This window comes from Haliaeetus albicilla, chromosome 4, assembly GCF_947461875.1.
Source record: "Haliaeetus albicilla chromosome 4, bHalAlb1.1, whole genome shotgun sequence".
NCBI lineage: Eukaryota > Metazoa > Chordata > Aves > Accipitriformes > Accipitridae > Haliaeetus > Haliaeetus albicilla.
Window position 1 is genome coordinate 23025412 of NC_091486.1, and position 11476 is coordinate 23036887.

Sequence of the window (11476 nt, forward strand, 5' to 3'; positions counted from 1 at the left end):
CGGGAGAGTAAGTTCTTGATATGAAATGTACAACTTGTGTATTAAAGTACTTCTCAGAAATAAATGCTTTTTTGCATATTTGTTAGTGTATTCCATATGTCTGCCATGAGTGCTTCTTGCAATATTAGCATCTTCTGTAGAGTAATACTCACTTCTAAGTCACATGGTGCAACCTGTGTGTGTAAATGTGCTTCTGAGGGTCAATCTCCAGCCTTTTAAAGTGGTAGTACTGTTTGTACTGATTTATAAGGTATGGTGATTTGATGTCAGGACACTACCTCTTCAGTTAAACCAAGATCTGTACATTTTTACTGAAGATGTGACTAGTCAGATTTTTATTCCATGCTAAATTGGTTAGTGTTGAGTTATAGATGGAGTTGGAATTTCTACTACAGAAGGACAAATGACAGTCTATTCACTATCTATATATTGTAACATATAAAAATGCAGCTATGTAATGCAGCTGAGCTAGTGTCTTCACTGATTTTTTTTTTTTTTTTTTTTGCTAGTTGCAAACTTTGATCTTGTACTTACACAAATATAAGGTGTGAAGCAGAATAGTTTGCAGTAGTTACAGAACTACCTGTTTGATGATGTGAATTTAAATGTAATGGTAGGACAGCTTACAGTCAGTTTATAACTGAGTGAAAGAACAAGTTTTGATCAAGAAGTCACCTACACGAGTATCCCAACCTGGCTGTGCTGGCAGCAGTGCTTAGGAGAAAGCAGGAAAGTGCTTTTCCTATTCCCTAAGGTCAGTTTAGAAAGCTGAGTGCCAAATATACACAGTCTTGCTGCAGCCATAGCCTTCACATAAAGATTGAAGACTCCGCCAGTGCCACAACTTTTCTCAAGATAGTATTCCTATCTTCCATTGCATTCTCCAGAGTAAAAGTAAGTAGAAAACTGTCACAAATAAAAGGTACACTCAACATTGATCTTATTGTTACAGACAGATGTTTTTAAACAGTTTATTCAATTTTAGTATTTGCTCAGTAAAAAAAAAAATAAAAATGAGCCAAAACATAAGCTTTGAAATAGTCTGCAGGCCCAGCAATACTCAAGGAATACAGTACAGATGAACTGATAGTGTACCTTTGGTTGTTACCTCTTGACTTCCTAGAAAGTGAATCTACTGCTTTGTTCCATAATAAAACTAGAGTAGTTACAGGTACAGCTGCAAACTATGGCTTGGTACTTGTTTCTTGCGCTGCAAGTTGAGTATAGGGAGGTTCTGGCAAATAACATGCCTTGGAACTTGCTCTAGAGTTAGCTTCAGCTGTTAGGCACGGATGGGTTTTGCAGGCACATATAACTTGTAATGAGACGGGCTAGCTTTTTACTCCTTAGTAGATACTTCTGTAGTTGTCAGATGTATTTCTGCAGAAGAAAGAAACAGAGTTTAAGTCTTACTATATCATCAGTAACTGTTGTACAAATAATTTTATATGCACTGATAGGTTGTAACTGAAACTAATGCAGAAATACTTGTCCTATAGTAGTAATGCAATAGTGAGCTTTACCAAAGATAGTCCAATTTCTCCCTTGTCCACTATGCCACTGTACCGGTTGCTGGATTTGTATTTCCCAGATCTCAGTAGTCTCATACCTTTGATCCTGTCTCTGGTCTACTCAGTAACTATTGCTTGTTTCTTCCAGTACATGTTGCTGCTTTCTAACCTTTGCCTGTTTTTCCTTTACATAGAAAAGGAGTCAGACCAGGTGCTACTCATTTGAGGGGGACAATTACTATTACGTTAACAGAGATGTAATGTTGAATTTTATTGGACCTGCAGTTCTGATGTTCAAGCTGTTGAGCACCTAACAGAATCGTGCATTTCTCTGGATAATGTATTGGAGATGAGGAAACCCACAGATAAAAGTGCTATGCTGGTTTATGCAAGACAGTATCAACCAGCTATGAACAACTATACTTTAAGACTGCTTTCTAGAGATTGGTTGAACAGATTAGAGGGCAGGTTTGAATACACTTAGGTATCCAGTTTTAATGCCAAAGGCCATGATATACCAAAACAAAAAGCAGCTTAGTTAGTAGTGGTGGCAGTGCAGGAGTGTAAAGGGAACGACTACACATGTTGCAAGTTTAACAAAGCCTTTAGCACAACTTGATTTATTTTAAATAGAAAGGAATTAAGATAATTACAAAGACGACATCTCATATGGTCTTGTCATACCTCTGGCCTTCACTTCAACTCCCTCTGAAGTCTTAGCCTTCAGAGAGGAGGGTTTTTTTTGTATTGGGGTTGTTTGGGGTTTTTTGAGAGCTATTTATAAGTAGTCAATTTTTCTTCTCTCAAAGATGCATTGCCAGAACAAGAAGGAAGATTACAAACTAGTTATAGCACTCTTCCATTCAAGAGATACCAGAAAGGTGTAAGTTAGTAACAGGCATATGAAAGAATTTAGCTATTGAAACAACAAATTTGACCTAACATAATGAGTGACCTTTGAAAAAAAAATTTTTCTTTTCTTTTTCAGGAGCATACAACCAGTCTGTACTGGGACACGAAACTGTCCATCCTTAATAGTCCCACGGTGCCAACTCTTCTGTTCATGGGTAGTTTGTTTCCAGGTAGGTGTCCTCTTCAAACTTCCTCAGAGCTGAGCAGTAGCAAAGACTGTAATGTTAAAAGAACTTGAACAGAACTAGTAACTCCAACCTGGAACACTACCTAACAGTGAAGAGCTGCACACTGAGTTAACTCAAATTCCCTTAGGATACAGGGCATTTTAGAAGGCTTCTCTTCCATTTCCGAGGGAGGAGTTGTATTAGATCCATGACAACAGTACTGTCTTACTTTAGCCATGCAGGTAGCAGTTGTGTTACTGTTGGGAGAATACCCTGTTAGACCCTGGAGGCCCACGTGCTCAAACTTAAGTTGCCATTCTACTTCCAGAGTTGGGTGACAGGTTTGGAAAAAGTGCAGTTTAAGATCTCCGTTTCAGTCCATCTGAGGGTTGCCTTGCATTTCTAAGGTCTTAGCCTTCTAATAAGGCCAATACCTATTACGTTTCTCATCTGCTACAACCTCCTGAAGCAGCACACCATCTGAGAGGGTGCTTTGTTGAGCAAAAACAGTAATTAAAGTTTACTAGTCAAATTATTTCTCAAAGCATGTTCTGATTTGCTAGCTCTTAATTAAAACTTCTGCTAATAACTAATACAAGTAGTGACACTAGGCATTAGGTTAGAGGTACTTCTCAATGAGCAGATTCTTCCAGGTCAGCAATTTCCCTTATCAGCTGCAGTTGATCTCCCTGTATTTTGTTGCCATCTTTAGATGGTAGCTGAAAAGAACCTCTGGTGGTCAGCTAGACCAGCCTCCTGTCTTACATGGGACACCTTTAAAGCCTTCACAGGTTGCGATTCCACCACCTCTGGCCATTCTGATCCAGTATCGCCACACTCTGCTCCTGGTGAAGCAGGTTTTTGTGACTACTCAGCCTGATGTCCCATGTCACAATTTGTTCTATCAGTCACCCAACTCTGCTGAGAAGAGTTTGGCTGTGCTGTATTTTTAACTACCCTTCAAGCACCTGTAGGCTGTTAGTGAGCTCATTCTTTAGTCTCCTCATTGCCAGACTGAATGAGCCCAGCTTTCTTTCTCATCTCAGTCTGTTCAATAGCTTTCAACTGCTTCTGTTTGCACAAGGAGTTGTTCTCTTAGCCTATTCCCTGTCTTTTCTTCCTGTTTTCTTCAACATATCATAAACATCAAGCTGATTTTAGTCTTCTGTATTATTCCAGTAAGCAGCTTTCCATTCTTGCCTTTCATGTAGGACAACTGTAAAAGACAATTGTTACCAAAATGCTTTGTCACTGAAAGTTTTAGAACCTCAAGTATTTCTTCGTGTTCTTAAAACACTGGAGGGTTTTTTTGCCTAGTTTTATAGAGGATTACTAACTAAGGTTAGTCATTTAAAGCAAGCACACAAAGCATGCGCATCTCAATCAATGGAATAAAGTGACAATGATTTATGCTGCATTTTCTTCATGCTGAATTTGGGTAACTAAATCCATACTTAGCCAATGTGTTTTAAAATTACACAGGCTTCCTACTTCACTCTAGGTATACTGAGTTTGATCTTTGGAGATGTTCAAAGTCCATGGTGTTTATACCCCTTTTAAGCAGGCTGTAGACTTCAGCTGCTGCCACATACATAATCTGCAGAACAGGGTGTTTCTTGAAGCTGAGGAGGAAATGAGGCTGCAGTCCACCTTGCTTCTTGCTGCTGTGGAGGTAGACTAAAACCCATTTAACTCACCAATTGCATGGTAGTGAGCATGTGCAAATATGCACTTAGGGATGCATTTGGAGCATTATCAAGCACTGCAGATTTCAGCACCACTTCTGCTGTAGTCAATGCTTCTTCTCAAGGCTCCAGCTTCTGCTATCAAAAGGCTTTATTAAAAGTTTCCATTCCTTCTGCTTGCTGAAAAAAGCTTGAAGTAGTAAAAGGAGCACTGGCTCAGAGAGAAGGGAAATAAATTTTTCATTAGTGAACTATGAAAAAAATGTATTTAGAGACAATTTCACAAGTTAATTGCCATGTCTTTTTTTTTAAAAATAGACAGTTTCCAAAATCAATTACTCCAGGGTAATTGGAAATAATTCTGTGTGACTTTTAGTTGATAGTGCAGCAACATCAGCATTTTAGTTTAGGTCAGAAGTGCGTTATTGAAATGAGTCTCTTGATTGTTCCTACTTACTGTGCTTTAGTTCACATTACAGAGCGATCACAAACTGGACCCTTTAAGATGAAACTTAAACAGGAAGATGTGCTCCAAACAGTGATGGGCATTCAGCCCTGACACCAGGCTAGAGCTTTTCTGGGCAAAACCTCTGAAACACATGCATCACAGGTGTCAAGTTCTCACCAGCAGCCTCCTCGCTCCACAAACAAGCCCCTTATGGCCCACACTAACTGACATGGGTACAGAGAGTCAGTCAGCTCCAACCAGCTATGTCCTGCCATCCAAAACCAGCACAGCAGCCCAGACCACAGCAGGACTGACCAACCAAGACACTACTTGGGTCTGTGCTGGCTCTGAGCAGAGTTCTTGGCACTGCCCTCAGGGAGGGCTTTGAGCAGCACACAAGGTGTAACACTCCTGCACAATGCCAAGTGTTTGCTCAGTCCCCGAGCAAGTTGGGGGCTTGCATACATTTGGCAGGAGGAACATGGATGGTGTTACATCAACCATCCTTCTTTACCTCCCTTCCCAAATTTTTTTTTTTTTAATACTGCACATGTATACACTCCACCACTCTTGCAGTTGTCCTAGTTAGGAAGCCCGTATCTTGTTCCCTCCTTGGATGCTCAAACAGGAGAATAAAAATTACATCCAGTAATGGCACCGATTCAGTTACTCACCATCTTTATTGCTGAAATGCTCGATCCTTACAAAAAGCAGCTTCTCTCTGAGCATCGTAGTCCAAATCTGCTTGCTTTTCCTGTTGTTTTTTTGCCCGCTTTTCAGCCTGATAAAGAAAACAGAAGCAAGTAGATACCTAGTTGATACTTGTCAAATATCATGCCTTCCCACTTCTCTCCCCTGTCATACCCCCCACATAAAGGGTACATTGAATAGCTAGGTGAACATCAGCATCAGCTGCTGCTCTTTGGTGACCTGCCCAGAAGATACAAGAGAGCAGTAGTGGCATGGCTGAAAAAATGGCATAAAGACACAGGACAGGATGCAATCTGTCATTGTTGATCTCTTCCTTATTACCAGCCCTCCCAGGTAATCCTCCCCAACCAGCATGGGCCAAGTCAGCCTGGAAGAGGCTTCTGCTCCACTGCTCTGAGAAGAGGCTGGTCCCCAACCTCAGCACCTGCAGTGCACACAGGTTAAAAAAAACAAACAAAATGCACACATCACACCCACAGCAAGATTCCTCTCTCTCTCTCCTGCCCAGGAGATCTAGTACTATTGGTTTAGATGCACGGGGTTCTTACTGAAGGGGCTGACAGCTCTTCTATTTACCATTTGCTGGATCTGAATTTTCTGCACTTCCATGTTTGCATCACGTTGTCTTTGTTTCTTGGCTTCTTCCATTTCCAGGTAGATACGATCTGCTGCCATCCACTGATTACGATCCTTCTCATCCTCTGCTTTTTCCTCTCTCTCCTTTTCTACTTTCATCTTCATCTGTGTTTTACAAAATACACAAAAAAAAAAGTTAAACGAGGAGCTAGCCTGCTAAGCTGGAAGTCATATCTTTTGGCAGAAGCAGCCCTCTATCAGCACTCTGATAAACACAGTCATTGTGACTGGCCAGTGTCCAAGCCCGGGGTTTTCAGCAGCCCTGGCAGATGTGTGCCTGACAAGGAAGTGGGAGAGGGAAAGAGGACCCCAGGAAAGATGTCAGTGGACCTGATGAAGCATGCTGATGCATGGCACCAGAGCCACCAGCTGTGATCTGGGCCAGGCCCCTCAGTTGGAGTAAGCAGTGCAGAGTCTGGAAAATGTTTGCACAAGTTATCAACAATTACAGAGCCTTCCAACTCTTTATTTTTTGAGAGGGGTTCATCACATGTACTGCTTTCACCTTTCTTAAGGAGTTAGTTCTGAAACTATAGACAGTTAATACAAGAGGCAGCTGCTAAGTGAGAACTTGCATGTGTCTCACTGAAGACAACTGTGCTAGAATCTACGGTGTTTCTGAAAGGTATTCAGAAGTACAGGTATATATGACAGAAAGAATAATAAGAACAGGCTAAGTTTCTTACCACAGTGGCTCTGTGTTCAGCAATAGATTCAATGGTAGCCTTTTTTTTTGCTTCCTTCTCTTTGTTTTTTATTTGGTATTCATATTCTACCTCTGCAGCTCCTCTAGCAAGACGATCATCTTCAATTTTGCATGCCTCATTCATCTGTGCAGTTAGTTGTGCAAAAGCTTTGTCCTTATGCTTCTGCATTAGCCTGCAGGAGAACATGAGCTATCATAACATACCAGGATATCCACTCCAATTACCTGAGGCTCTGCTCCTAACAAAGCCAGCAATCCCATTTCCACCCCCAACAGCACCAATTACTACTGGAACTGGCAGGCATTTCTTCTGGACTTTCTACTTCTTTTTCAAATTTTAATTACAGAAAAATTGCTTGCATGACAAAGTTCTGATTCTGCTGATGTAAAAATTCAGAGTAACATTTGTCACAAAATTCAATTGCAAGTTTGAATCTTGATCCTGAAAACTGTAGCCCTAGACCCACCTATTAGTCTCTGCATCTTTTTCTCTTGTCAGATCAGCCATCATTTCTTTTCCTTTGATATAAGCCTTAATCCGATCATCATCATCATCTTCTTTTTGTTTCTCTTCAGCTTTAATTATTTTCTGTTCAGCTGCATACTCCTGTTTAAATAGAAAAGTACTGTTATTTTTATGTAGAATCAGATATTGGAAACATGAACTGAAAAAAAAAATAATCTAGCAAAGACTTCAGGCCTAGCCTATGTAAGAGTTCTTTGGTTTTATCAGTGGAGAAGCTATAGAAGATAGAAACCGGGAGAGATTCTCATGACCTACTTACCACAAACTACCACAAAAGTAAAATTAGTGTGTGGTTGCAGCCCCAAGCACAGTATCTTTAAGTTATATTCTTTCCTCTACTGCCCCACTGGCTCCAACTGTTCCCATCCTGTGTATCATTCACACAGCACTGACTCTGAAGGGCTCAAACAGTAAAAGTCTGTAGAACCATAAAAAGTGTAAGGGACAAGGCATTTTGTAATCATGCAGAAATGCCAGTTATGAGTATATATAGCTTTTATTGCATATAAAAGGTTGGGGGCAAATGGGTTATCATTTTTATAATTGAGGTGAGGAAGAATACAGGGGAAAAAAGCAAGTAGGGTTTCAGTGGGAATTCTCTCCTCTTACTCTCTCACATTCCAATGAATCATCACAGTACCTCCACACTTCAGTCTCCCAGCTCAAGCAGGCATGGGGAAGGAACAGTAGGTGTGGTAAGTAGGTCTTGACTAATTTTCTAAACATCTCCAATCATAAAGGGAAAGTCTAGTTAAAGAGATATTGTCATATTCAGACTTGGGCTACTCCCTCTGCCTAACAAAGGAAAATGGGCTTAAAACAGCGCAGGTACATGGAACCTAAATCCCATTTTCAAGTCAAGGACAATCTCCTTGCTGCCTATAGCAAACTTTTTCCATTGTAGACCAGCCAAAGCTCAGGTGCCACATTACAAATTCCAAGAGGCCTTTCTCAAAAGCACAGAGGAAAGACATGGCCTGCAACTCACAAGGTAGGCATGTGATCCAATGCTACTGAAGCTGTCAGCAAACCTCCTGTTGCCAGCACGCCCATTTATTTGTGGGCCTAATGCAACCCTTTCACTCCAGGCAGCCAAGGTGAAACAAGCATTTTGAACTGTCTGCTTTCCTGTTACTTACATGATGCAGCCTCTGGCGTTCAACTTTTTCCTCCTGTTCCTTTTCTTTTCCTCTCTGAATTTCCAGTTGGTACAGTCGGTTCAATCTCTGTATTTGTTCGCCTTCTCTTTTGTCTTCTAGCTTGGCCAGATCTGCCTGATGCTTGTGCTCCTTTATTCTGAATTGGAAAAAGGAGTTGAATAAATGGGCTAGAGACTGTATGAAGTAACGAACAGATATGGCATTCTACATATCTACAAGCACTTTAACAGTGATACTTTGAAGTGAAAGTAGAATATCAGAGATCAAAAACAGAATCATGTTTTTTCAAAGGCAGCTGCAAATCCTTTGGCCAAAGCTCAGTCCTACTGCAAGGGTGCTGGTTAAGCCTATACTAGCAAAAGCAAACATCATCAGCGTACGCACTCTAATGTTAGATTGAATTTGATTAGCCTGTTTAATTGTTAGCCCACCCCCTGTACAAGCTGGACCTTTGCCAGCTAGCCGTCTTCCAAACAGTGCCACAGCACCGTGCAAGACGTGGCCACGGTCATCAGCCCGTGCTAGCGTGGGCTGGGGGAAGCAGCAATAGTGAAGAGTTTTGCCTCTCAGTGCCAGAACGCAGAGCGTCTTGTTTAATTTATTAGGACGGGCGTAGCCACTGGTAGCAAGAGACGTTTCTGAAGCTGGAGAACAGAGTTACAGAGGAACCGGAGGGCGAGGAGAGGGGACACGTTTTCAGCCTGACCGCAGAGCGAGGAGGCTCAGAAGCAATGGTTTCAAAGCAGCGAGTCACGCAGCCCCAGCCAGGGCACGACGCCGGCGGGGCTGCTCCCGCCGAGGCGCGGGCGGGGCCCGCTCCGCCAGAGCCGGGCCGCCTCAGCTGGGTTAGCGCCAACTCGCCCCCTCGTGTCCTGCGTCCGCGGCGCGGAGCTGGCCACGGGAAGGCTTTTAACCCAAATCCCGCTCCCCCCCGCCACGCTCCTTAAGGTCCCGCCGCCGCCGGGCAGAGCCCGCCGGACTCACTGCGCCAGCTGCTCCTGGGCCACGGCCCGGCGGTCCAGGTAACGGCCGTGCTCCCGCTCTGCCTCCCGGCGGGCGGCGTCCGGCCCGTCGCGGTCCATCGTCGGCCTTTCTCCGCCGCGGGCCGGCCCTGCGCCCAGCGCCCGCCTCTCCGCCAAGCGGCAACGTCTGCCGAGAGAGAGACGGCGGCGGCCCGGCTGTCCCGGGAAGCCGGGGCTCGTTCTTCCGCACACGGAGAGGGAACAAAGGCGGCGGCTGCGACGAGAGGCGCCCGCGGGAACGCCCCGAGCCCCGCTGACGGGGCGAACAGCGGCAGCAGGGGATGAGGGAGGACCGGCGCGCCCGGTGACGCGGCTGTTATAGCGGCTCCGCCCGGCCCAGCGCTCCGCCCCGCCGCGGGGAGCTACCGGCGGGCACCGCCCGTTCCTTCAGGCTGCGAGGGTCGGCCCGGCCCGGCCCGGCCCGGCTTGGTGGCGGGGTTCCCGCCCTCGCCTTACCTCGGCTCCGTCCGGGTCGGGCGGCAGAGCAGGTCCGAGCAGCGGCGGTCACGGCGGAGGCCCCGTGCGGGAGCCGCCCTCCTCCGCGGCCGGTTCGTGAAATACCCGCAGGCGGTAAGAGGCTGTAGCGTCCGCATCTGCCTCTGTCTTTCTGCTCCCACCTGGGCGGCTTTTCTTCCCGCTGTCGTGGCTCTGCGCTGCGGCGTCCCGGCTCGGCCTGGCTCTCTGGGCTGCCGCCTCTCCCCCGTCACCCGCATCCCGCTAGGCCTGCCTGTAGTTGGGGGCGTTGGAAACTCGCCTTTCTCCGTTACTGACCTCAGAAGGTGGCCCCTGGGCGCTCTTCTGCGGGAGGAGAGCCCTTGGCGGCCCGGGGAGCTGGATGAGGGGGTCGGCCCTCCCCCTCCTTCCACAAGTTCCTCCCTCGCCCTGCCTGGTTTTTCGGGGAGGTGGCTGCTGCACTCGGCGAGCAGTACGTCCATCTTGCATCCAGCTGTTGTACGCCGCAGGGCAGGTAAAACCAGCTCTGCTTGGCCCTCAGCTTGCCGGAGGGACCTCGCCTCCGGGTAGCCATGCGTCCTGCTCAAAACCCTGTGCTTTCTTCAGAGCCATTTGCTATTGGAAGCCAGGCTCGGAAACCTGAAGGCACACAGAAGACCCATTTTCCAAACTGAAATATGGGCAAGCAACCTTTGTACAAAACTCTCCCAATTTTATTTTTTTTAGAACTTGCGTCATTTTCTAGTTTGGCCAACAGAGACGGGCAGCTGCAGGGCTGGAACAGAAGGTTGTGTGCAACAAAGCAAAGCTTCAAGTTTCTTGAGCTTTGTTTCTAGCAGACCCCAGAATAGGGGGATACCCTGTTTAGACCCCAGGTTACTGGTGGAGGAAGTCATTCTAGGAAACCCTAACTCTGTCCAAGGCAGGAACATGGTAGTAAAATTTCAGCAAAGAACCTAAGCTTAAGGAGTGAGATGTGTGTGTGACTTGGGTGTTGGGAAAGTCAGCTGAGGAATCTGAGAAACCATTTTAGATCTGGATCTACTTACCGCAGACTGAATCATTGTTAGTCTTTTTGAAAGAACAGTCCAACTATGTTGTCTCTTCTTGCTATGCTCTTCTTGTACTAGCTATTTATGGCTATGTTGGGACCTATTTGTCTCCTAGGTGACCTTTTAAGGGTTGTGATCAAATCACATTCATATTTTCATATAACTAATTTATAGTATGACATTTGTTTTAGAGGTAGTTGCAAAATGCTGTAAAAACTGCAATAACTATTCTAACTTTCACATGTATTAGGTTGTTTTTTCTTCCCCTGGAGATTCTGTAAAGTTGTTATGGGGTTTTTTTTCTATTATCAGGAATACTTAACTGGCAGTAGGCTAATGAAAAATGTGACCTTTTGTACTGGGAATTCGTATCCCAGGCCTGAAAAACACGGGACGGTGAATTTTTAGAACAATGAGTAATATAAGTATAACCATAATAGTGAGCTTTTGGCTGGAATGGGTTACACTGATGGTCAATTACATATCA

General features: G+C 44.8%; 1 protein-coding gene across 1 annotated transcript; it reads right to left on the reverse strand.

The window, feature by feature from the left end:
- Window positions 1-957: 957 nt before the first annotated feature.
- On the reverse strand, window positions 958-9864 carry LOC104313559 (cilia- and flagella- associated protein 210-like). The gene is made up of 7 exons (XM_069781382.1): window positions 9447-9864; window positions 8442-8598; window positions 7244-7383; window positions 6757-6949; window positions 6011-6175; window positions 5398-5504; window positions 958-1380 (listed from the first exon to the last, which is right to left on the reverse strand). The coding sequence occupies exons 1-6, from the start codon at window positions 9542-9544 to the stop codon at window positions 5403-5405; spliced, it is 855 nt and encodes a 284-aa protein (XP_069637483.1). The 5' UTR covers window positions 9545-9864; the 3' UTR covers window positions 958-1380; window positions 5398-5402.
- Window positions 9865-11476: the final 1612 nt, after the last annotated feature.

Coding starts and splice junctions, on each gene's coding strand:
- LOC104313559 (XM_069781382.1), bottom strand. CDS start 9,544: ATGGACCGCGACGGGCCGGACGCCGCCCGCCGGGAGGCAGAGCGGGAG. Junction 8,599..9,446: donor GCCCAGGAGCAGCTGGCGCA/GTGAGTCCGGCG, acceptor TTTCCAATTCAG/AATAAAGGAGCACAAGCATC. Junction 5,505..6,010: donor AAATTCAGATCCAGCAAATG/GTAAATAGAAGA, acceptor TTTCTTTATCAG/GCTGAAAAGCGGGCAAAAAA.